This window comes from Mytilus californianus, unplaced genomic scaffold (genome assembly GCF_021869535.1).
Source record: "Mytilus californianus isolate M0D057914Y unplaced genomic scaffold, xbMytCali1.0.p SCAF_3, whole genome shotgun sequence".
In the NCBI taxonomy this organism is placed as follows: domain Eukaryota; kingdom Metazoa; phylum Mollusca; class Bivalvia; order Mytilida; family Mytilidae; genus Mytilus; species Mytilus californianus.
The window spans coordinates 82,456,235-82,481,478 of NW_026262679.1; the positions used below are offsets into that span (position 1 = coordinate 82,456,235).

A 25,244-nucleotide genomic window follows, 5' to 3' on the forward strand; every position below is an offset into this window, starting at 1 on the left:
AAATTCTTTTCACTTCCGGTATTATTATTCCGCATAATTGTAAACATGACAGACGACGTGCTTAACCTTGAAGTTTGGAAAGGAAACTGGGATTTGCCATCAGTTGACAACGAGTGTCTTGCAGTTTGGGTAAGCAAATAGTTAATATCTCGCCCTTCTGTTAACCAACTTTGAATTGAGTTGACACAAACTCTTGCAGTATGTGTTATTGAACACGAAGCAGATGTGCAGTACTTGGTCTTGGAACACATGTGTTTCATTGACACTGTGAAGTGGTACTTCCCTTAACCTAGCAAATTTAGTCGCTTTATATTAGCTGGCTAAGCTGCACGACTTATTTATTTCAGTTTGTAGAATGGTGGCTTATGTGCCAGGGGTCCTAGGTTCAATTCTCAGTGAGTACAGTTGTAGTTATGGGTTTTAAAAAATTTTTCACAGTTGATTATTTGTAGAATAACTAATCGAAGAATTCAAATAGAGAAAAATATTCAACGAGTGACCGAACAACACATTAATTCATGAATGCGCGTAGCGCATGAGTTAATTATCAGTGTTGTTCGATCACAAGTTGAATATTTTTCGATATTTGAATTCTTTGATTAGTTATTCTTTTTATTACATTGGCAAATGGTTTTTTTATGAGATTAAAGTAGAAAATGTAAGGAACTATATCTTTTTCTACACATTCACAATTTGTTTTGATTGGACGTTTTCGACGTCTGGACAACGCCTATTGTTGTATGACGTGAGAGGAGTGAAATAACCACATTTATTTCACATGTGAAATTATCATGTTTTTTTTTCACTGGGAAATCAATGTAATTCATTGAAACCAATGTAATAAACTTTATTATTATAACAATAAATATTGAAATAGTTATGATGTATTTGATCACAATGTAAATGAAAAATGTTTTTTGGTCACTCTACTACTTTAGCAATAGTCATTTCGGCCATACTTGGTCACTGTCCGTTGGCACACTACCGAACAAAAAAAAAATTCTTTTTTTCTTCTTTTTTCTATTTAATTTGACCTAGCTGTAATATTTTAAATATCAACCAGACCTCAATAATATGCAAAAGTAATTAATTACATTTCAATTACATTCCTTTTTAATGTAATTAATTACCTTACAATTATATTACTTTTTTGCTAAGAACTTTATTCTATACATGTAGGATAACAATGTGAACCAGCTGCTATGAGACTTTTTTACATGCACTGTTAAGCATTGTTTTAAGTTTTAAATTTTTATATTCTATTTTCACATTGATTTAATCATTAATAGATATATATGTTTAAAGGGCATCTGTAATTTGAGTTTACCTCATACAAGATCCATTGTATTTCATGCTTTTCTAAAAAAAACCTTTTCATTACTTTGTTATTGTAGATGGGAAACAATTACCATAGCTTCTAAAGATCAAGCATAAAATATGAAAATTGAAAACAGTCAACTTCTGTGGATGTGTAGTACTGTAATTATAATATCTTCTTTGAAAAATCTTGTTTTTATAAACTTGTTAATAGAAAATGATGTAGGTATGATTATGTAAATATGAAAATAATAGTGTCTTTGTTAAAGTCATTAATGAAAGAGCTCTGAATTTGATAAATACATTAGTCAATAATGCTTTTTTTTTTATTTGTAGGCATATTGTAAATTTTCTGGTCTTCCAACTAAAGTACAGAAAAGTCATCAGACAAATGTATTTCAGTCATCACTAGGTTTGTATTTAGTTGAAAATTATATTGTTTATCTTATTTGTACAAAGATGAAATGATTAAGGTTGTCATTATCATGACATTTTGAAATTTGCATTGTTTAAACTACAGATCACAATCATAATACATTACTTTTTTGTTTTTTTATTTTTGAATAGCATTCTATCTTCTTTGCTTATATTTTATAAATAGGGTATTTAAAGGAGTTTTTTTTTTTTTTTTTTTTTTAAATATTCTCATTCCATTCCAACAACCTAATGCAAAAATCTGGGTGAATGATACAGGCTCCTTAGAGCCTTTAGTGGATAGTTTCATCGGAAAAGGTAATACCAAGCAAACCTTAAAACATGACCTTGACCTTAATTTCAATATATGGGTAATGTTATACCAACATGCAACTTATTATAGTATTGAAGGGGAGATAACAACAGTAAGAAGTCATTGGATTGCCTCAGTCAAAATTGACCAAATCAATGATTACATGTATATATAACAATTTGAAAAAGTTAGATATCTTTAACCGGTAACAAAGGAGATTCAAAAACAAGTAAAACAGTGTTCTTGGAGGTGTTTAGAAAAAGACTCTCTTCTATGGTCAATGTCGAATTCATATAATCTAATTTTGTTTACAAAATATCGAGAATTACATTTAATACCTAGAATCAGGAATTATATAATTTACTGTTTCACATAGCAATACACATATATATGATAAATGTAGCATTTTTGTACATTTCAAAATGTTATACAAATTTGCAACAAATTTTAAATTTACAACAAATTTTAAATTTCCAAGTATTTTGGACCATCATTTTACTTGGAATCAGGAATTATATAATTTACTTTCTCACATAGCAATACACAATACAATAATTGTTCAGATAATTTTTTTTTAAGTAATTGATTGTTTCTTAATCAAAAGAAAATGTAGTTATTTAAATAATTAATTTGTTCAGATGACAATATACATGTATATCTTTATATATTTATTTGTTTTTTTCAGCAAAACACAATCTACCAGTGCTACAACATGGATATGCTACAGAATCTCAATTAGGCAATATTTTATCCTACTTAAAAAATCAGGTAACAGAAAATCTTATATACAATTACAAAAAGGATCTCTTAAAGTATCAAACTGGCAATATTTTCTCCTACTTAAAAAATAAGGAATATTTAAAGCACAATTACAAAAAAGGTCGATTAAAGCGTCTTAAAAAAGGTCAATTAAAGCGTCTTGAACTGGCAATATTTTCTCCTATTTAAAAAAATCAGATATATATTTTATACAGAATTACAGAAATGAACCCTTAAAGTGTTTTTAAACTGGAAATATTTTCTCCTACTTGAAAAGTAAAGTATATCTTTTATACAATTACAAACGAAACTCTTAAAGTATCTTAAACTGGCAGTATTTTCTCCTTAAAAAATTAAGGTAAAGCTTATATACAATTACAAAAGGAACTCTTATGCAGATTAAACAAGGTTATATTTTCGCCTTCTTCAAAATCAGGTGTATTTTATTTACATGGATCTGTTACACATTCTCAGATATGCAATTTTCTCCTACTTATTTTGCATTGAAAATATATGTGATATAATCATTTAATTTGTTGTCATTGAGTGAAGATGATATTCTTACACAGTAGAGACATGTGATATTCATTCATAAAGCAACTATCAAGAAGTGATTACAAATGACAGTTTTAAAGCCCTGTGCTCATTTATTTTCTAACAATAAACAGTAGTCAATTATTTTGCACAATTTGTTTTTACTTAAATATTTTTTTTACCACATGAAACACAACTTTGGGATGTATATTGGAATCAATTACCGGTAGTCTGACTGTGTGTCTGTTCATATACCTTGAAAGCTCAACTCTTCTTAAACAGCTACACTGGTTTTGATGAAACGACATAGTAAAACACTAAGGATAAAAGTCAAAGGAAAATAATTCTGGTCTAAAATGTTAAAGGGAGGATAATCTAATTGACTTGCTTTCATATACTAATAGTATTGCTTGGCGAGGGGTATCTTTCTTTTTTTTTAGATCTAGTATTATTTTACATTGAATAAATGTGAAAAGAACATACTTATGTAACTGATGCTTGTTCATTGCTTTCAAGTTATTTATTTAACATTAAATGTTTAAAATCTAAGATATTTTCTGGATTAATCTTCATCAGATTTACCCTTTTAAATTCCAATGGTACATTTGATAATGAAATGCATTTTTTAAAGTTTTATTGTCATGCATGTAAAATCCTTGACCAAAGCACATCCATGCACTAGGTAAACTTCACATGCCAATAGAACTACAAAAAATAAAAAAATCAGTCCATTTAATTACTACATAGTTAAATTAACAGGTACTAACATATTATTTTTGTAGCAGTAAATCTTTTTTTTTAAATTAATTGATCAACCCTTAAATGTGTGTTTCCGATAATTTTGGATTTATATTTCATAAAACTATTGACAAATCAGAAATACTAGAACCATATGAAATCATATTTTCATATTATCTCAAAGCACATACTATAGGCAATATTGACATAATTTTCTTGTTGAAATAAAGAACATATTTGTACTCTTTTCAGGGTCTTGGAGTGGACAAAAGTTTTAGTAATAAAGAATTAGCTGACATATCTGCATTTTCTGCATTGATAGAAGAAAAATTGCTTCCTGCCTATGTAAGTCATTTTTGTTTTTTAATGAAGTTCTATAAAAAAAAAAAAAGGTACAGTAGATAACCAAAATCAATAAAATGAAGAAAAAAACAACATCATACCCAATAGAAAAGACAAGACCATCAACAAAACATTAGATAAAAGACTATAGTTGCTTCACTAGTAGCACTTGTTTTATTGCTCATTACATTTAAGCAATAAGTCATGAAGGTGGAAAGGGGGGCCTCAGTGGCCGAGTGGTCTAAGTAGTTACTACTGTAATCACTAGCCATTCAACACTGAGGTTGTGAGTTCGAACCCAGCTCGTGCGGGTGCACTCGACTCCAATCTTAATTGACTAGGATTGTCAGTTTTCCTATCGAAGGTCTGTGGTTTTCTCCGGGCACTCTGGCTTCCTCCACCAATAAAAACTGGCCGCCAAGAAATAGCCCAAAATGGGTGCTTTAAAGTGGCGTTAAAACACCAAAAATCAAATCAATGAAGGTGGAAATGAGCGACTATAACATACAGAACAGATTGATTATAATCAAACATACTGTAAATTCAGAAATTATTGCGAGGTTTCTATTAATGCGAATAACACGACTTCTGGAGTATCGCAATAATAAGAGCTCACATTCTGATATCAAATACATATATCTGTATGTAGCTTTTCCTAAATTTGCAATAATTCTTCAAAAATGGCAATAATAAATGCACACAATAATATCTGGATTACTTTTCAGAAAAGGCTAACAATATCAAGATATTAATACATTTTTCAATTATTATGGCATGAAAATGGTAATACTACATTGCATTTCCAAAGAACATATTCTTGCACGAGTATATTAATGCACTAATATCTTTTAAATTAAAATTTTACCACCTACAGAGCAACATAGAATTGACTTTTTTGAGAAACCAAATCGTTTTTTATTTGTACTCAAAAAAGTGCATCTGAATATTTAGGGTCAATTTTTGTTTTCACTATTTGTGGTTATTCACAGTTTAAAAAAACAAAACATTCCAGTTCATCTTGATGGCTTGGTGCAAAATTTATCTCAAAAACATTGAGTTATATAATGCATCTTGAGTGTATCCACTCTTTCCAAGAAAGTCAATATTTTTCAAAAAATTACTCTGAGCAAAACAATTACTGACCATGCCAGGTCACCAATTATTGTTTGTGATTGTCAATGTCCAACTTAGTGAAAAAATCATACTTAGTACCATGTTTTTGTTATGTATGTAAGTCTGAAAACTTGAGAAGGATGTCAACTTGCTTCAGATAGTGATTAAAAGTATGGTTGGATTATGAAAAGTCCTATATTTAAGCATTAATAAAGTCATTTTGCTAAAAAAAAGAAAAATGGCTATTAAGCATAGATCAGTCGACTTTTCATTGTTATATCAACAACTGAAACGATCTTAAAAACAAATAAAGATTAAAATACCACTCGAAATAAACCCGAACTCTTTCACACGGATTTTTAAGTAATATCAGTATATCAATCAGTTGACTGCTCATAATGCAAAATGCAACTCTATAGTAAATTTTGAAAACTTACAAAAAACACTGTTTTCGATTCTTTACTTTACAATGTCAACGAATTACAATAAAAAACACAGAATATCACTAAAAGAAGGATAAAGAATTCCACTTTTCGGGATTTCAATGGTGACATATTTACCCCCAAAGTAGAAACAAAATGGCTATTGCCTGATGCCATTAAAGGCATTAAGGCACTGCCTTTAAAAAATCACTTGTATCTCAAAATAGTTTTAATTCCAATGATAATCACATCAGACCTACTAGGTATGGTCAGTTTTAATTTTTTAATATTACGTTTTGATTATTTTCAGTTACATCATTGGTGGGTGGACACAGACACATATGTAGAAATTACCAGACCATTTTATGCAAAAGCTTCGCCATTCCCTTTAAATTATTTTGTTCCTGGAAGAATACAGAGAGCTGCAAAGCAACATATATATGCACCCAGAATAAATGATGTCATCAATGATGAAGAAGTGGAAATGTTGGTAAGTATAGTTTTACTTATAAATTTTTGCTATTCACTTGGAAATGAATGAAATCATTGTCTGCTATGTATTGTGAATGTACATAGATTTAAAAATAACTTTAAAAAATGAAACATTACTTATTATTTTTACTGGATAAAAATCAGAGCATGATAAAATTGTTGAAATATATTTAAAAGAAAAGGGCATGACACATTATCATTTGAAAATATTTTGCAGAAAAGGGTATGGCACATTACCATGCTTAATAAGCTTTGGAAAACCAATATTGGTGGTTTTTAAGTATAAAAGGGGTATATCTAATCTACAAAGATGTCTAGACAGAAATGCAGTATATATATCAATCTGTACCTATTTTACTTCTCCTTTCAGGTATATAAAGAAGCCAAGGAATGTTTAAATCATTTATCGTACAGATTAGGTGAAAATGATTTTTTCTTTGGGGACCAGTAAGTTCTTTTTTACATAGTTTTGTTAAAATAGGATATGAGCAATGATTCTACATCAAGAGATATTTCATTTAGGTAACACCTCTATAAAAGATGTCTTGTACCAAAATCTCTTTTTAAATTAATGACTATCTCAAATGAGGCTGTTTTGTCAGTTTTTGCAATTTTTCCCTTTGAAGACCTGAAGCAAATATGTAAGAGAGTTTTAATTTTGGTATCTGACATACATACTAATATTTTGTTCACATCTCAAAGATATTCATTGCTAATTCTACATTACTTTTTTTATTTTCAAATTCAAGGGATAAAAAAGTGGTTGTATTATAATTTCTCCTTAACTTTTTTTGATAGATATCTTTATAAGGATGTATCAGATCTTTAGTAAATACATTGGAATGTTATTCCTACGGGAGAGGAGAAATCATTTCATATTTGGGGTTTCTCAAGGTCACCTGTCAAGGTTCCATTGGCTGAAAGACTGACTTAAAGTTTGAAGGAACTTGTTTTTATATGCCCGTTTATGGGACGTATTATGGTATACCGTTGTCTGTCCGTCTGTTCGTCATCAACATGTCGTACAATAACTCAAAAACACTTTAACCAATTTGCATGAAACTTAATTGGATTGTTTATATCTGTTGACATGAGCTCCCTTTCGATTTTTATAAATTTTAGATTTTACATTTCCGAGTTTAGGGGTGTTATTCATTGAAAAAGGGGGATTTTCCAGTTTTCGGACAATTACTCAAAAATGCTTTGAGCAGTTTTCATGAAACTTTGCTGAATTGTTTATATCTATTGACTTGAGCTCCCTTTCAATTTTTATAAATTTTAGATTTTACGCTTCTGAGTTAATGGGATTTTATTCATTAAAAAAGGTTTTTTTTCCAGTTTTCGGACAATAACTCAAAATGCTTTGAGCAGTTTTCATGAGACTTTGATGAATTATTTATATCTATTGACGTGAGCTCCCTGTCGATTTATATAAATTTTAGAATTTACGTTTCCGAGTTATGGGGTTTTATTCATTTAAAAAGAGGCGATTTTCCAGTTTTCTGACAGTAACTCAAAGTGCTTTGAGCAGTTTTCATGAAACTTTGGTCACTGGTTAATAACCTCCTTTTAGTTTTTTTAAAATTTCTGATATGACATTGAGGAGTTATGGAACATTATTCTTTAAAAAAAGCGACAGGCGTATCATGCGCTCATGGCGCAGCTGTTTATTTAGGATTATAACTCTTGATTTATAAAAGGGCTCTTGACGAATTTTAATGAATTTAAGTTGAAACAAAATAGGTTTAAAAAAAAAAAGGATTTGAGAAATATCTTGACATATGTGATCTTTCCAACTAACTTTTTTTGTGAGTCGATAGAAATTTGACTTCGTCCAGCTGGTCATGATATTTCACCTGCAGCTACATTACTTCAAGACAATGATGTACTGTGTGCTGTTTGACTTTCTATGACCTTGACTTTTGTCCTTTAATAAGGTAAAAACAATATTGCGGCTATAAAACATTGTCTTTTTTCAGCAGTTTTATTTGATAATTAGATAGAAGCTTTCCACTTTACTCAAGTGATGAAACCACTTGCTAAATTGCTTAAGGATTGGATTCAAACAGTTCATTTTAAGAAGAAGATGAACATGATTGAATAATTGTTTATATTGTCTATTTACAAAACAATCTATCAAAGTTTACAATTACAGCAATATTTTTATCAAAATCCAATAGCTGCATTAGGCTTGAAAAAGGCATCCCTTGTCAAGCTGTTTTTAAATTGTGCTCTAAATGTTTTTTTATGCATTGAGGTGATATGAATGGATGGAAATGATAATCAAATGTGTGCTGTCAAATCGAAAAATTATTTTCACATTTTTCCCACAAACACACCTTTTTGGACAGGTTTCTGAAGTTTCACAGAAAGATTTCACACATATTGAAATACTGCACCTACACATACCTTTCTGGAATTGTTTAAGGATTTTTTTTCTATTTTTTCATATTTTGTAACTCATTTTCAGCAATATTTTCAAAACAGGGTACCAATTTTGTGCAATCAAGAGAACTCCTGCAGTTTTCAACCCAGATCTTTCAAATTTACAAAATGTTTGCACACCTATTGCAGTTAATACATCCCATTATGGAGTTATTTGAAGATTTTTCCCTAATTTTAGTACTTTTATTTCCATGTATATTGTTCATTATAGACAATTTTCTATTGCTTATGAAGCATTCTATGCAACCCTACCTTTCAAGTCTGTGATTTTATTTTGATATTCTTTTTGTTGGAATATTTTATTTCTGCCTGATATTTTAAATTTAGAAATACAGGTTTACTTATTTTGTATGAATGTTGTACTACTAGTAAAACTTATTTCTGCAGTTAATAAAAGTGTCCTTAAGAAACGTAAATGTAATAAGAACTTGAAACATATTTTTCAATGCCTTTTCAGACCATCATCACTAGATGCTTTGGTATTTGGTTATGTAGCACCATTACTGAAGGCACCATTACCAAACAGTCAATTAGCTAACCATGTAAAAGGATGTCCTAATTTAAGTGGATTATGTAATCGTATCTTGAATAAATATTTACCAATGTCTCCAGAAGGTAAGCATATATGTATACCTTGCTAGGTGGGGGATATATTGATTCTGCCACATACCACATCTTATTTTCTATTTTTATATGGCCAACGACAATAAACATATTGGATTAATTATGTTTTCTGTCTGTCCAACAGGTGTGAATTTTTGTGCAGATCATATATAAGAATAAGAAGATTGTGTATGATATCTATCCACCAGAGTTCAAATGAAGTGGATGTAAGCAATTATAGGCCACCCTACGGCCTTCAACAATGAGAAAACCCTTCCTGTATAGTCGGCTATAAAAGAAATGAAAAATGTGAGACATTTCAAACCAGAAAACTAACGGCCTACTTTATAACAAAACAATTTACGAAAAACAAATAAGACAGGCATAAACCAATGAGAATGTACTGTTGCAGTAGTTAGATTTAACTGTGCTGTTTCTGGTGCCAGTAACAAATAACTGTTAAAGTTTGTGATAAGGATACAGAGGTGAGACAGATATCTGTATTAACAGTAAAAATTCATAGTATCTGTCGACTTAAATTGGTTAGAAGGAAATGGGGGAGATATAATTTTTGTGTCAAAAACTTAATTTTATTGCTTACAATTTTAACAATGAATATTTCAGATTTAGAAGAAAAAAGAAAAAGGGAATTAGAAGAAAGGGAAAAGAAACAAGTAGATTCCTTAGAATTCCCCAACAAAAGAAGGAACATGATTCTTGCAGCACTGTTTGCTTTGTCTTCAATGATAGGATATGCATTTATAAGTGGCCTTGTAGGTGTTGTAATAGTAGATGAAGGAGATTATGATGGATTTTCTGGTGTTTTTGGTGATGATGAAGGAGGGGGAGATGACGATTGAGGAACTGCTAGTTCTAGTTCTTTTAGTATATATCAAAACTTTTAGTATATATCAAAATAGTCCATTGTTATGTAATTCTCATTCCGAACCAGGATGTAAAACATTAAATTTTTATAAAAAAGTACCTGTGTATATTTTTTTCATGTTGGATGAGTTTGTTTGTGATGTAAGATGCTGTTTGGACATAACCTAATACTGTGGATTCATTTATTTTCGTGGATTGAGAAAAAAATCTATTTTCAAGGATTTTAATCATACAAACTTGTAGAAAATTAAGAATTTGTTGAACTTTTAAATTCATGGTTTACCTGTATCAAGGAAAATGGGTATCCCACAAATAATAATGAATCCACAGCAGCCCATTTTATATTCATAGCAATTTTAGGGTCATTCTTACCAAAATACTTTATTTAATATGGTGGAACTCAGAAACATTATTTTCCACCTCAAGGACACACAAAGGTAGGAAAACAAATGATAGTGTGTTCAAAATGTGATAAAATACTAGAAAATATGAGTGTTCACAAACATGTTTAACCCCCCCCCCCCCCCCCCCCCCCCCCCACCCACATTCTTTATGTGCCCGTCTCAAGTCATGAGCCTGTAGTTCAGTGGTTGTCGTTGGTTCATGTCTGTCATATTTGTTTTGTTATGAATTAGTCCGTTAGTTTTCTCAATTGAATTGTTTCATATTTTTCATGTTGGGGCCTTTTATAGCCAACTATATGGTATGGTTTTTTCTCATTGTTGAAGACCGTACAGTTGCCTATAATTGCTTACATCCACTTTATTTGAACTTTGGTGAATAGATGTCTCATTGGCAATCATAATCTAATCTCCTTATTTTTTATATAGGAAATAGCCAATTTATCACAAGGAACATTGCCTTTATTATTTTTCTATGTCTTGAGTGCTTAAAGGTCTTCAACAAGGATCTAAAAAGCTGACAACATGTGGCAAGTTTAAAGTGTTCATACATTAACCTAAGCAGTACACTCTGTTCTTATGATAACAGTTGCATATATTTTAGAAGGAATACATGTGGGATGAATTGTTCGATTTCATATAAACTTTTAAAATCATCCTACAAATTCTATCCTTCATTGCAACTAAAGACTAAAAGAAAATCAGAGGTCATCTTCAAGATTTTTATGGGATAAATTAGGTTTAAATGGCCAATCAAAACAGATATAACATGCAAAAACAATAGGCGGGAAACTGTAGCTCTTACGATCCTTGGGATAGTTCTTTCTATTGGCAAACCATGGTCAGCAAATACAAAAACGTCCTATGGACCATAAGAGCTATGTTTCCACAGCTAACCACACAACAGACAACACTGACAACAAAATCTTAGAAAATCATAAAAATGTGAAGTGTTTCACATGGTTAAGTATATGCTACTGTACATGTGATAACTATCACATTCTCCTGTAGTCAAAGCCAGTTATTTAAAATGTCCATCATTGAATTGGATCCTATCTGAGAATGGTTATTGTTATGGAATATTGATGTTAGCCTCCCGAATTTTAGGAGACACTATTTGTGTGAAGAACTTAAGATCATACAACTTCTGATGATGACCTTTAGGCACAACCTCATGGAAATAGACTATTTTCATATTACCGACTTTTGATTCCGGATTATATAATTTGTCGACTGGTTACCTTGGACATCATGGTATTAAGTCAGGTAAGAGCAAGCTAAAGAAGTAAAACCAAGCTTTCAATCGGTACAATTTTGGGGGAAAATTACCTGATTAACATTTTTTTTCACTACAAAATCATCGGAAAACAGTAAACTTTCCCCTCAAATTACACCGATTATATGTTTGATTTTACTTATTTTGGTTGCTCTTACTTGACCGAGTACCATGATGTCCAAGGTAACCAGTCGACAAATTATATAATCCAGAGTCAAAAGTCGGTAATATGAAAATAGTCTATTGTGAAATACAATTCATTTAAGCATCATAAATAAAGCATGAAGTGTGGTAATGCTTAGAATAGGGAAATTGAAATGGCTGAGTTTGTCGGAAGTTTTATCCTTTACAATTTATAATAAATTTAAGATATGAATCAGACTAGGTTGTGTCAGTGGCATCATTAAATGTTCATTTTAAAATGACAGACTTTGTTGTCAATTTTATATATTTTTTTCTAAGGGAAACAACTCATTTAAAAGGCAAACTGCCTTTGCTAAAATTATCAGAGAGAGAGGCACATGCATGGGGTACTGTACATTATGTAGTAATTAACTGACAATATTATGCAAGCCAATGTATATCAAAACTTGCTCCTTCCATAAGTTTTTGCACTGACAGAGAACACAGTTTGTAGTTTGAAAATTGCCCAAAGTCTGGCTGCTCATGAATAGGGTTCCTTCAAAATTTTACATTGCAAGAAAGATTCAGGTCATATAAGGTTTCAACTTAGCAGCAATCAATGAGGTATATATGGAAACAAATTCTGTTTCTTTGAACTTTGATACATTTCAGGAATTATTCAGATCAAATCAGGTTTGTTTTAAACTAAATATAGCAGGAATTCATCAGGTCAAATAAAAAGTCTTTGAAACTAGAAATAGCAGGAATGATGCAGGTCATACTGGGTTTCATTTAAATCTAAAACTAAAATTTGGCATTTCACATGATGTCTTGAAGACAATGCAGGACAGATGATAGATGTTTCGTGACAGCAATGCTCATTCTGAAAATTTGTTTAGATAAGCTTACAAAAGTTGGTCATTTTCTTCTAGAATTGAATTATTTTTTAAAATTTCAGCCATCTATTAATACACAAGTCTCAAGATTAGTATTGTGTAAAAATTAAGTTATCTTTACACTTATTACTATCACATCAAGTCAAATTTCTCTGCGGTCAACTCGAGCTTGATTTATCACTTGAACAAATACACAGTATGGTTTTATTTTCAATTATTTAAGAATAAATAGACAACATACAAATAGTATCAAAAAATGTATTTTATTGGATTCTTATCTGCATCATAATTCTGACTTGGTTACTCATGAAATGAGAAAACCAGAGAACATACTGAAGTTATATTCAGGTTCAGAATATATGTAGTTTTCATTATGATCTTGTTTAATGCATACTTTGTCTCCTTTTTTCAAGTCGAGTACCAAGTTCAATGTTCCACTGTTAGAATCGTAAGAATAAGATGAAACAGTCTTTAGGTTATTTTCCACAGACTTACACGAATCGCTTTATTACCACCAGACATTACTGAACAAGAGAAATGATATGCACCATCTTTCGGGGCTGTATATACACCAGATTGTAGATCATAATTATTTCCAATGTTGCTCCATACTTTGTCAAATCTTACAATATGTCCTCTCACCACATATTTAGGTCTACTTACAGAGGCTGAAAAACCTGATGCACTAACACTGGTATTGTAATCTCCTGGAAATAAGAAGTCTGAGCAATAGTTAGGTTTAAATTGACACAATTTGAGCAAGAGTTACTTCCCTTTTGTCACCATGTTGGAGGTCAAAGTGCACAAATTCCATCATAAATCTACCAAATTCAACTTGTTATACTGACAGCTAGTCTTAAGAAAAAGTTAAACAATTTAAATTTCTTTTAGCCTTTCTTGATTCATAACTACAATCTAGTAAGGATCTTTTATCAGGTTTATTTGTATTGCATGTTTCAATTTGGTTAGACAAATAAGAAAATTAACCCTTTATCCCTCCATAATAACTCAAACTCATATTACGTCAAAACCTGTCTTTTAGTTATTATTAAGAAATTCATCAAGTCACCAATCTCATAAAATTAATTTGTGAAGCAAGCTTTAATATTGTGTTTGTACTAGATCAAACGTGTGACATTTCTGGCCTTTATACACATTAAAGAGACATACGATGCAATTATTTCAGTGTATGCTAACCTCTCCTTTGCCCATTATGATTGAAATTACAAGTTTTTCATAGGTCTAAACTTTTTTTTATTGATTAAACAATGTTTAATATTTTTTATATTTTTGTAGAGTGAAATTTTCAAAACTTTCCTGCCAGCCATGAAAAAAAACACACCAATGAATTAACTATGCCATATAGTTTGATACTATTTTTTACATCAATTTTTAAAAACAAATAATGATTTACAACCTACATTATGACCATATGTATTGGATATGTTCAGTTCCCCTAAAAGTCTTTAATTTCTTACTTTTCAAAAGATTTTCTGGAATATTTTTGGCGTTTGCTTTTTTGCCTCAGACTATCAGAAAGTCTACTAGCGTAGTGGAAACAAAACAAAGAAAATGATTTGTTTTGGCTGGTTGCTTGATCCAAAAAAAATGACATTGAACACTGGGATCATTTAGTGTTTGGAAACTTTGGTGACATCAGTTTCAGACATGTTGAATATATAAATCAAGCTTGACTTACCAGATTCTTTACCTGTGTCTAATCCATCACACAATAATTTTAGTTTGTTGACAATGTTCGATTTTTCTGAACAGGCTGTAAAACAAAAACATTATAAAGAGAGAGAGGATACCAAGGGGGACGATCAAAAGTCAAATAAAAACAGAACATCATGACCAAAAAGACAAACACTTCGATGGAGAGTTGTCTCATTGGCACTCATACCACATCTTCTTATATCTATAAACAATAATAAAACATATACAAATCTAAAATATAGCATCATGAACCCCAAAAAGCATTGGTGAAGTCAGGTGTTCATAGGACATACCTATTAATAATAGTAATTTAAAAACCTACCTGCTTAAATCACTAAAACTTAATACTGGTTAAAGAACCATAAACATGAGGTCAAGGACAACCAACATGTACTTTAAGGGAAACTTCATATGATAAGGCATCTGTATGCAAGATAGGGTTTATCCAGCTTTTCTTCAGAAATGTAGTTTTTTACACAAACATGCTGTCACCTAATTAGCATATGTGTGTCTAACTTCAATGACAATTCTTAGCAGGCAAGCCAATAGTAAAAACAAATCATTTCCTTATTCCAAGATATCTAGAGGAGGATTAAGTATCCATGAAATTAGTTTAACTCCCATTAATGTGGTCTCAAATCAGGAGCCTCATCATGATTAATTTTTATTCCATATTTTATCTTCTAATAAGGAATTTAAAGTGGATGGCAGATCTTTGGTTTATCCACAATTTATTTCAACAAGGAATTATCTGAATCTGGAATAATTTTGAATTCTGGAAAATTGATAAGAAATGTACGTGGAAAACTAGCCCAATTTAGGAGGGTTAAGGGGGGTTAGTTAGTTCATACTGAAATATCAGTGAAAGTAAAATTAATCCTAGCCATGCACGCATGGCTAACCCTCTTTAGTTTGGTTAGTTTTCATCATACATTTCTTATCAATTTTCCAGAATTCAAAATTATTCCAGATTCAAATACTTCCTTGTTTTTAGACTAATTTTTAAAGCTTGAAATATGGTACCTACACTTTTGTTTATTGTTTAATTACCTCAAAATGTCTTTTATTGTGTTGTTGTCTTATTGAAGTATTTGTCCTAAATATGAAATATTTGCCACTGGCTGTTAAGCAGGCAACAATCATTCAATCTTATTAAAGTATACCCAACTTTCCCGTTTAATTTAAAATAAAGAAGAATATGACCATGGGACACAGATGCCCCAGCTTGTTAATTTGCAAGAGTAATGTACTGATTCAAACCTATTGACGTTTTATTTTCTTTTGAAACTTAATGCAGAAACGAAAAATTCAGCAATTTCTTCATTTATAAAGGGACATAACTCGAGAATGGTGAAATAAACACCACCAAAATTTGTACTTGATCTGTGTTTGGTGGTAATAAGCATTGTGTAGAAGTTTTATAACATTTGGTTAAAGCAAACTAATTTGTTAGAGAACGAAAACTATTTTCGGGACGTATGTACAGACAAACAAGGGTAAACCTTAATGCCCCTTCACCTAGAGGCAGGGGCATAACAAATAAGCTACATACCCAACTCTGATCCATGAATCATGGTGATTTCTCTGCACAAAATCCAAACAGAAAAGTAGATGAAAACAAACATTTTGAATTCAAAGAATATTACTTCTCGACTATTTACTGACAAAAAGCATTTAATAAACTCTTACTGCATTCGTGTGAAACCTGCTTTCCACCTTTTTTGATAGCATGCCATAGAACCATTACTGAAATATTACACCTCTTAAGTTTTTTAATCATGCTATTGCAGTGTTGGGTTTCAATCCATACGTTGATGCAAAGTGATAACTATAGATCAACTGAGAAGTCTCCAGGAATTAACGTTTCTCTCTTAAAATGAGACTTTCTGCTCAGTTATACAGATACAAACTTATAAATTGTAATACTTTCCTGACAAACAGAATGGAATTTGTATAAGGTTTTGGGGTACAAAATATAATATCGATACCTCTTCATCTTAGAAAACCATTTAAGCAAATAGATAAATATAAAGGTGATATATAAATTTTATGCCATGATATAAAGATGAAAAATAAAAATAAAAATAAATGCTTAAATATTTTTTAATCAATGAATATTTTATACAATAAAATGTTTATAAAATATCATAACAAGCATATTTAAAAATCAAATATATATATTTATATATCTGCAGATTCTTATTGAGAAACGTAATTCAACTTATGATACAAATTAACAAAGATAAAACAATAACAATATCATGTAACAGTCATGGTTGATTGGACATCACATAATATAATTCAAAAATGCTGCATATTCTTCTTTAGTTCAGGGCCCTTGGTCGTAAAAGTTGATGGAGTACAAAATTTGTGCTCAAAACACCAAATCCACCATTTAGATTGGTTGAATTCTTAGTCTGAGTACAATAATTGTACTTCAAATTTTAATGACTGAAGGCCAGTTCTCAATATTTTGTTGAACTTTTTAAGACACATTTTCATTATATTTACAGAAAACATAATGTCAAAATAGGACCATAAATGTATAATTTTAAGGATATACAATGGAATGTTTGACATCAGAGGGAAAACACCATCTATTTTCTTGATCAAAATTAATAAAATTTATCAACAAATAATTCCTCCCAAAAGCAAAAATAATGTCTTATGATTAAATAAACTTAAATACTTTTATTAGATTAAAATATCAGTATGTATAGTCTTAATTTTGTTATAAATGGATTTTAATTTTAATTTTTTTTTAATTTTTAATGGCCATGAATAAATCTGATGAGTGAACCCATGACATCAATGATACATGAGATGTTTGACAATTCTTTAATGATATCAAAGCAATGAATAAATCCTACAAAGATTGTTGTTCTCATGCAGAAAATACATTTAAGTTATCATTTCACAATACATTAATGAAAGATTTATGTTTATAAATTCTTCTAAAATAATTAAGGTGGTACCCAACACCTTGACTAATATTAATTTGGCTCGTTTAATTTTCATAAAATTTTGACAAAATGTTTACTTTGACCCTTTGACAAAAATATAAAAATTTCAAAAAATTTGAACCAACCACTTTATCAGAAAAATTTCGTTGGTTATATAGCAGTTTGACAAACACTAATTTTGATCATTGAGAAGCTTAATATTTCCTTAACAATACAACGTAATTAAAACGTTTAGCTGATTTTTACAGAGTTATCTCCCTGTAGTGTTAGGTACCACCTTAAATGACTTCAAAATTGAAGAAATAAATGCAATATTTGAAAAGGTCAAGTTACATAAGGGCATTTTTCAATTTTAACTAAAAAAATGTATTTTTCAAAATATGTTTGAATGAAAAATTATAAAAGTCCTCTTCTATGAAAGTTTTTTAAAATATGATTTTTTGTTTATTAATTTCAAAGTATTACAAAATTACACTTATTTGGACATTTTCTGAGATTTTTTTACTCATTTACCTGTGTGCACAAAATGCAATTCTGGTGACTTTATAACTAATTCACATAGTGAAAACAAAAATGTTTGGTTGTACAATGTAATATATCAACTTTTTTATTAATCAATGGCTTAATTTTATGATTAAGATCATTTTGATTATAATCAAGATAACATTAATGTCTGGTAATGTGCATTCTTATATTTGTATCTATTTTCAGAGTTTTCATTACATCATTCTGTCAAATATAAAACAGATCATGTAAAAATTTCTTTAATTTTCAATAAAAGTTCAAAATGATCAAGTTGTGTGCAAAACTTCTAAAAATCTGTGACATTGCCATTTATTGCAACTAGACCTTAAGTATCCATCTCAAAAGTCTATAAATCTCAGTACTTTCAGATCTCTTATGCTGTTCTCTTAAACAATATAAATTTCATCTACAAATTTACAAAAACTGATTTTCTAATTATCAACTCTTCAAAATCAACACTGATTCGTCAGCCACACAATGTAAAAAGTCTGCTCATATTAACTATTGAAATTCTGATATTTAAAGAGTAATATCTTCAATTCAAGGTTATCCTAGAAATAACTCTATAAAATTATTTCTTATGACTACAAAACTAACAATGAATTGACAGAAATGAAAATTCTTAGTGTATTAAATCTTAACTTCAGAACCATAGTCTTTAAGCCGGTAGTGATTTCTGATTTGTGCCGACAATAGAGCTATGGTCCACAAATACCAATAATTATCATTAAGGACAATAAGACATATGGTCCTGCAGCTAATAAAATCCCACTTGATTTGTTAGAAGAATAAATACATTTTCTATGAAACAGTGGGTAAAAAAACCTAGCAGTATGAATATATATTTAATGAATAAATTAAAAATAAATATACAAAATAATTAAAAACTTGCCTACAAAATATACCTAATACATAATTAATTTATACTGGAATGTAACTATAACAATTCCTACCTGATAAGACTAGAACTGTTAACACAAAAAGGAACCCTAACCCAATGACTCTTGCTGATATGAAATATAACAAGGGGCAGTAACTCTTATTAACATGCATACTTCAAACAGTAGTTTTCTTAATTAAAAAAACGGTTGTTGACTGGAAAAAAATTTTTTTTTTTACATTTTCAGCAGTGTCTTTAGCAATTGGTGTCATGGAACAGAAAAAACTTAGCTACTCCTTACCCTTGAAATAACTATACTAAGAGTAAAAATGTTAAAGAAAATGGATTCTAAAAGCATGATTTAACAACCAAAATATGAAAATAAGCAGTCAGAATATCATCAGATCATATCAACATAGCAAATGAGGTGACATGTTATACACAAGTGGAGATTTATACTTAATCATTAACAAACTTATGGATAGGTTTCAATATGACATAATTTGAGTTTGAGTTATTTCCCTTGGCTGCCATTTTGGAGGGATAAACGGTTGATTTTCTTATATGACTGACCAAATTAAAACATGCGGTACAAACAAGTCTGATAAGAGATCCTTACTAGATTGTAGTGATGATTCAAGCAGGGCTAAAAAATCCAAAATTAAAATATGGAGGAATTTCTGCACATAGACCTCCAACATTAGGGTCGTAATGGGGGTACCTTCATGACGAATAACTGTAAAAAATCTTGCCAAATGACGTTAACGGTAATTTTTGGTGCATGACAATAAAATGTACGCTTTCTTTATGACGATAAAAAAATCGACTGATTTTGACAAATCACGTTAAATTCTTTCCAAAAATAACGATAACAGTTAATTAATTGAGACCTCTGACGAATCACAATAAGGAAATTTTGACGAATCAATATAAAATTTTAACCAATTTGATGCTAACGGTAGTCGAAAATGAACATTTGACGACTGACGGTAAAGGGCATTCCTATCCTCCAACATGGCGACAAAAGGGGACTAATTCCAGCACAAATTGTATCAATCAGTAACTTATCTATTGAATTTGCACCGAGCACAGACATGTTATCAATATAGAGAGAAAACTTTAACGATTCTCAATAAATATTGTAAAATGTTTGTTTTGTAAGTTACTGGTATTGCAATTTAGAAACTTAGGAGAGACATTGAACATTGATCGACTAGATCCTTAAAAACCTCTGAAAAGGGACTAATTCACAGTTTATGCTTCATTTTAGTTAACAAATATTTCGGATATCATTTCAGCACTTTTAAAGTTGTAAGTCATAATGGTATCAGGCGATAAAATATAAAATATTTTAACAAGGAAAGACTACAGTTTAGATAGTTTAACCCAGTCAATAAAGATTTTGGATAGTATGTAACACTAAAGTCCATCTCATAGCTTCTCTACATAGTTTGCAGGAAATAGCCCTTGTTTTCCATGTCGTTTCCCTGTCCACCAGCCAGCTGGATCTAAATTATACAAAAGTGATTATCAGTACTTCTTCTTTAAAACGATGAGATAAATGATATTTTTTCAAACATTTAATGTTACATATCAAGCTACTATGGATTCATTATAATTCGTTGGATACCAATTTTCATGGATTTTGTGGGTACAGGGGAACCATGAATTCAAATTGTTTAACGAAGTATAAATTTCCTAAAGGAATGTATGCAGACTTTGCCAAAACCACGAAATTAAATATCCATGAATATGCAAGTTTTCCTCATTCCACAAAAATTGGTACCCACAAAAATAAATGAATCCACAGTGCTTCATTTTTCACTTTTGTAAAGCTAAGTCTTAGCTGACCTTAATCCATAATGATACAAACACTAAATTTAGTTTTAAGTCTTTTGAATACAGATAAATTAGTGGCATCAACATGGTCAAATTCAATTTAGTGACCTTGGACAGTTTTGATAGCTGACCTAAAAATGACCTGTGAACTGTCCTCTTTAAAAATGTTCAAACCCTTACTTTTAAGACTTATTCAAATTGGCTAAAAAGTGACCTGGTGATCAGAGGCTTTTTTTAAAGTAACCCTGCTACCTAAGGGGGGTACCCTACTGGAACCCGAAATTAATCTTGATCCATATCCTTAATTTGTCTCTAAATGGTGAACATAACTATTTGGTGACAAAAATATCACTATCACATGTGATTGGATAAGCTACCATTTAAAACATTGACAGAATCTACCGGGTAAATGGTATTCTAACGAAAAGATGACCACAGAAAAAAGATGTAAAAATTATGGACTTATTAAATGTTAACACAAAAGTGAATTTTCATTTTATTTTCATGAATTCTCTAGTAGCAGATGTTGTATGTTTATAACTTGTTTCCGTATTTGATATGCAATGGAATAAATATCTGTACTAGGTATCCGAAAAATTCATTTAATTATGAAACACATAAAAACTTAAAATATAGATGATAGTTTTCAGGTGGATATTTTGTCTTTTATGACATCACTGAACATCAAGTACAATAACTTGTGATGTCATCAAAATGGTATAAAGGTTGACTCACTTACTTAATGGTGAGAAAAAGTAACTTGTCTGCCTTAATTGTTTTTGTTTTGACTTGTTTTCAATTTTTGTCATGTCTTTCATAGCTTTTAATTTTAGCTCATTGTTGAAGGCTGTGGAGTGCCTTTTCATCCTTTGGTCTATAGTGGAAAGCTGTCTCATTGGCAATCATGCCCTAACTCCATTTGTTTATTCTAACATCCATAATTAGTAGCCCAAAATCCAGATATAGAAGATATTGTTATTCATACCATCCTGATATGAATTGCACAAATTGACCTAATTTGTGAAAAATTTCTGCATACAGAGAGTGTATTAAAAAAAAAACACAAAGTTTTAATTTAGAAGATATTTTTTCAGGCAGGTATGTATGTCTTCATAACACAATTGTACATCAAATACAATGGCTTGTGTTACATTAAAATGGTCAGCTCGACATACTAGGGTTCAAAGATCTCACCTTCTTTGACAATTTCAATGACATCTCCTTCATTAAAACTAAGCTCATCAGTGTCCTGAGCATCATAGGCATAGAGACAGCGACATTGAGGAAATGCTTTAGGTTTAGGTGCCGGTGGGGGCTTAGGTCTTCCTGCTCCTGGTGGTGGCTTCTTTGAAGCTGTTTTATTTCTTTGTACACTGAAATTTAGAATAGTTAGAATGATAGGACATAAAATGTACTCCATGAAATAGTATTTCATATTTTTCAACATATCTTAAGTCCTGTGTTTTAATATGCTAATATTTAAACCTATTTTTATAATAAAATCTCATTAGTAATATCTGACTGTAGTATTATTAAAAAAAAAAAAAACCCTACAAAGATGTACAATGTATTGCCATCCACTCCTTCAACGGCCACATGGTAGAAAATGTAACTTATACACATTAACGTTTCAATAATTTGTATTTAATATGGGTATAATGTAGAATTTTATTAGGTTATAGTCTCCTTCGCAGCTGTCAGCATAATCCTCACCATTTCAAAACTCATGATTTTATACCATGAACAAACTCAATATTATTGAATTTGTTCAAAGTATAGGGTGCAATGCATGCAAACACAAAACTAGTGGGTTAACGTGAACTGAAATATGAAATAAATACTTCCGACACAAATTAAACTATTGCTAGATTTTGTAGGAAGGGAATTATTATCGTTGATTTTTTTAAATTTCAGGTAGAGACAATTTTTCTAAAAAAATAAGCTAGATTTTTCTACACACCAAAAAAAAAAAAGAAAAAAAAATAAATCAATGCAAAAGTAAAAGATTTTTTAGTTGGTCTCGCACAAAACTGTACAAAGACAGATGTATTGTCAAACATATTTAAGTCTTATTTCAATTCTTCATAATCTGCAACCACATTTTGTGAATTTGCATTTAACTAGAAAAAAAAATTAGCAGATAAAGACTATCAAGCAGCGCCACATTATTTCCATTTTCATTCAGGCTAGGCCACATCAAGCAATCTGTGAGACATTAACATGTACAGCAATCCAACAACACATGTTCACCACTAATAATCATGTCAAATAATTATTCTTATGATTACTAAAGCAAAAATGAGGATATTTTTACTACTAGGGGATGAAATAAATAATATCTGCCATATTATGAAATAAATAAATTTTGTTGAAAAAACAAATAAATATAATTTCGAAGAAAAAAATAAAATACACACCTATTGAATTTTCTGTGTCAATAATAAAACATACACATATATCAAATTATATGTTAACAGTAATATTGAAATTTATACTGAAAGCCAAATTTATCAAAACTGGTCAGTAAAAAAAGTTTTTTAAATTTGTTATTTGAAATCTAGTATCAAATGAGAGTCAACTACTGACGAAAGATCCATGCACTGTGTATTAATTTTCAAAGCAGCATACAATTGAAGGCGAACCATACTGCACAAAAAAATTTAGTAAAACATTTAACACGGTATTCTAGTGCATGGACCTTTCTGTGTAGATCAGAACAAACAGGAGAAAACAGCAAACTTACTCATTCATACGCTCCTCGTCAATATGTCGCAGCCTTGTAGAAAATATATTGGGTTATCAACAAAAAATTCTCAAAAAAAAAAGAAGAAAGTTGAAAAAACTAACAGACCTAGAATGATGAAAAGCATGGACATTTAGCAGGCAACAAAGATCTCGAAATAAACTTGATTAAATTAAAAAATTTCTTGACCTATATTTGAAGAAAAAAAATCCCACCTCACTTGACAAAGTCATAAGTAAGGTGAGGAAAAGTTGTTCCCATTAAATTCTAAAAACATTATTTCACCAGAGATTTTTTTATCTTGATCCAGAACAGTCCAAGACTGCTTCAACTGGCCCTAGAAAGTAGAAATTACCCCCAAAAGGCATCCAGAAGAAAAAGCAATCTGACTAATTGACTCATTGATAATTTTCTGATAGGTCAGAGAAAAATTCTGGTAGGTCAAGTTTGATGGACCTTAATAGTAAATTTGAAAATGTACTGATATTAATAGTATTTTGTCATTTCTTTAATCATATCTTGTCAAAAAAGTTTCTTGTCTGTATACTCTGTGGGAAATGTCAAAACAATTTTTTTTTTGTAATTTCAAGTGAAATATCAGCTGTAAGTTAAGCCAAAATAAGTGATCCAACAGAACAATAAAATATTTAAAAGTATATATCACATTAACTTGTATCTTAATGAAATATATCCCCCTTTTGAAAGGGTATTTAAAAAGGCTGCATATTCTAATAATGTACCGATAATATTAATAAAAAATTGTAGTTATAAAAGGGCATACACAATCAATAAATAAAAGTCATTGAAACTATTTGATTTCATAAAATCATATATTTTTATATTTTTATATCAACACTTAAACAGACTGCATGCACATTTGTAAAAAAATCGGCTCTGAGCAAATAAAATCAGAAATCAAATTGAAATCAGAGGTATAAGTACAAAATATAAAAATAGTCAAAACCCATGATGCATCTGACAGCAACGTAAGTATAAGATATTCATTTATAAATAAAACTGTATTATTACATACCCAGCCATGCCAGATTCTGGTGTTTTTAGGAAGTCTGTGTTCAATCCTGTCTTGCTATTCTTACGACCAACATTGCCTAACTTTGGTATAGGATGTGATGGGGCATTTTCACTAAATCTTTTTGATCTTCTTTGTCCACCTGTTATTGGAAAATGTAATTTTTATAAGGCTATGAAAAAGAAATTTGTCATTCTTTTGATTGTTTCTGATACAACATTTGGCCAGCAAGTCAGCATATATCTAAATATATCATTATCTAATGCAGATAAGAAAATCATTTATTAAATTTATTTTGTTTTAATTTCTAGGATATTTTATGGTTTGAGCATCAACCATTTTACCTGAAAATTCAATATTGATAAAAAATTAATTACATTTAGTGCAGCATAATACAGCAATGTGGAAACTACTTTTTTTAAAGCTCTTGAACAAGTTTCACAAAAAATCTTACGACTAATGTTGATCATAAGTA

The 25,244-nt window shown here is 30.2% G+C and overlaps 3 protein-coding genes across 5 annotated transcripts in view; 1 reads left to right on the forward strand and 2 right to left on the reverse strand.

The window, feature by feature from the left end:
* The first annotated feature begins 32 nt into the window (after positions 1-32).
* Positions 33-10,568, forward strand: LOC127735203 (metaxin-1-like). The gene is made up of 8 exons (XM_052245329.1): positions 33-129; positions 1,654-1,729; positions 2,730-2,812; positions 4,328-4,420; positions 6,263-6,442; positions 6,815-6,891; positions 9,347-9,504; positions 10,117-10,568. The coding sequence occupies exons 1-8, from the start codon at positions 46-48 to the stop codon at positions 10,350-10,352; spliced, it is 987 nt and encodes a 328-aa protein (XP_052101289.1). The 5' UTR covers positions 33-45; the 3' UTR covers positions 10,353-10,568.
* A 2,758-nt stretch (positions 10,569-13,326) lies between these two features.
* On the reverse strand, positions 13,327-16,442 carry LOC127735207 (complement C1q subcomponent subunit B-like). Its single transcript, XM_052245334.1, has 3 exons — positions 16,342-16,442; positions 14,773-14,847; positions 13,327-13,780 (listed from the first exon to the last, which is right to left on the reverse strand). The coding sequence occupies exons 1-3, from the start codon at positions 16,412-16,414 to the stop codon at positions 13,545-13,547; spliced, it is 384 nt and encodes a 127-aa protein (XP_052101294.1). The 5' UTR covers positions 16,415-16,442; the 3' UTR covers positions 13,327-13,544.
* A 1,594-nt stretch (positions 16,443-18,036) lies between these two features.
* The window catches only part of LOC127735188 (unconventional myosin-If-like), a 58,024-nt gene continuing 50,816 nt past the window's right edge, over positions 18,037-25,244 (reverse strand). For 2 of the 3 annotated variants that reach the window (XM_052245305.1, XM_052245304.1), the window contains 4 exons: positions 24,773-24,911; positions 23,740-23,772; positions 22,191-22,369; positions 18,037-20,665 (listed from right to left, as the gene is read on the reverse strand). In XM_052245305.1, coding sequence (XP_052101265.1) covers positions 20,589-20,665; positions 22,191-22,369; positions 23,740-23,772; positions 24,773-24,911 — 428 coding nt within the window. In that variant the 3' untranslated portion in view covers positions 18,037-20,588. The remainder of the gene's footprint in view (positions 20,666-22,190; positions 22,370-23,739; positions 23,773-24,772; positions 24,912-25,244) is intronic. The other variant, XM_052245307.1, reaches the window with a different exon arrangement.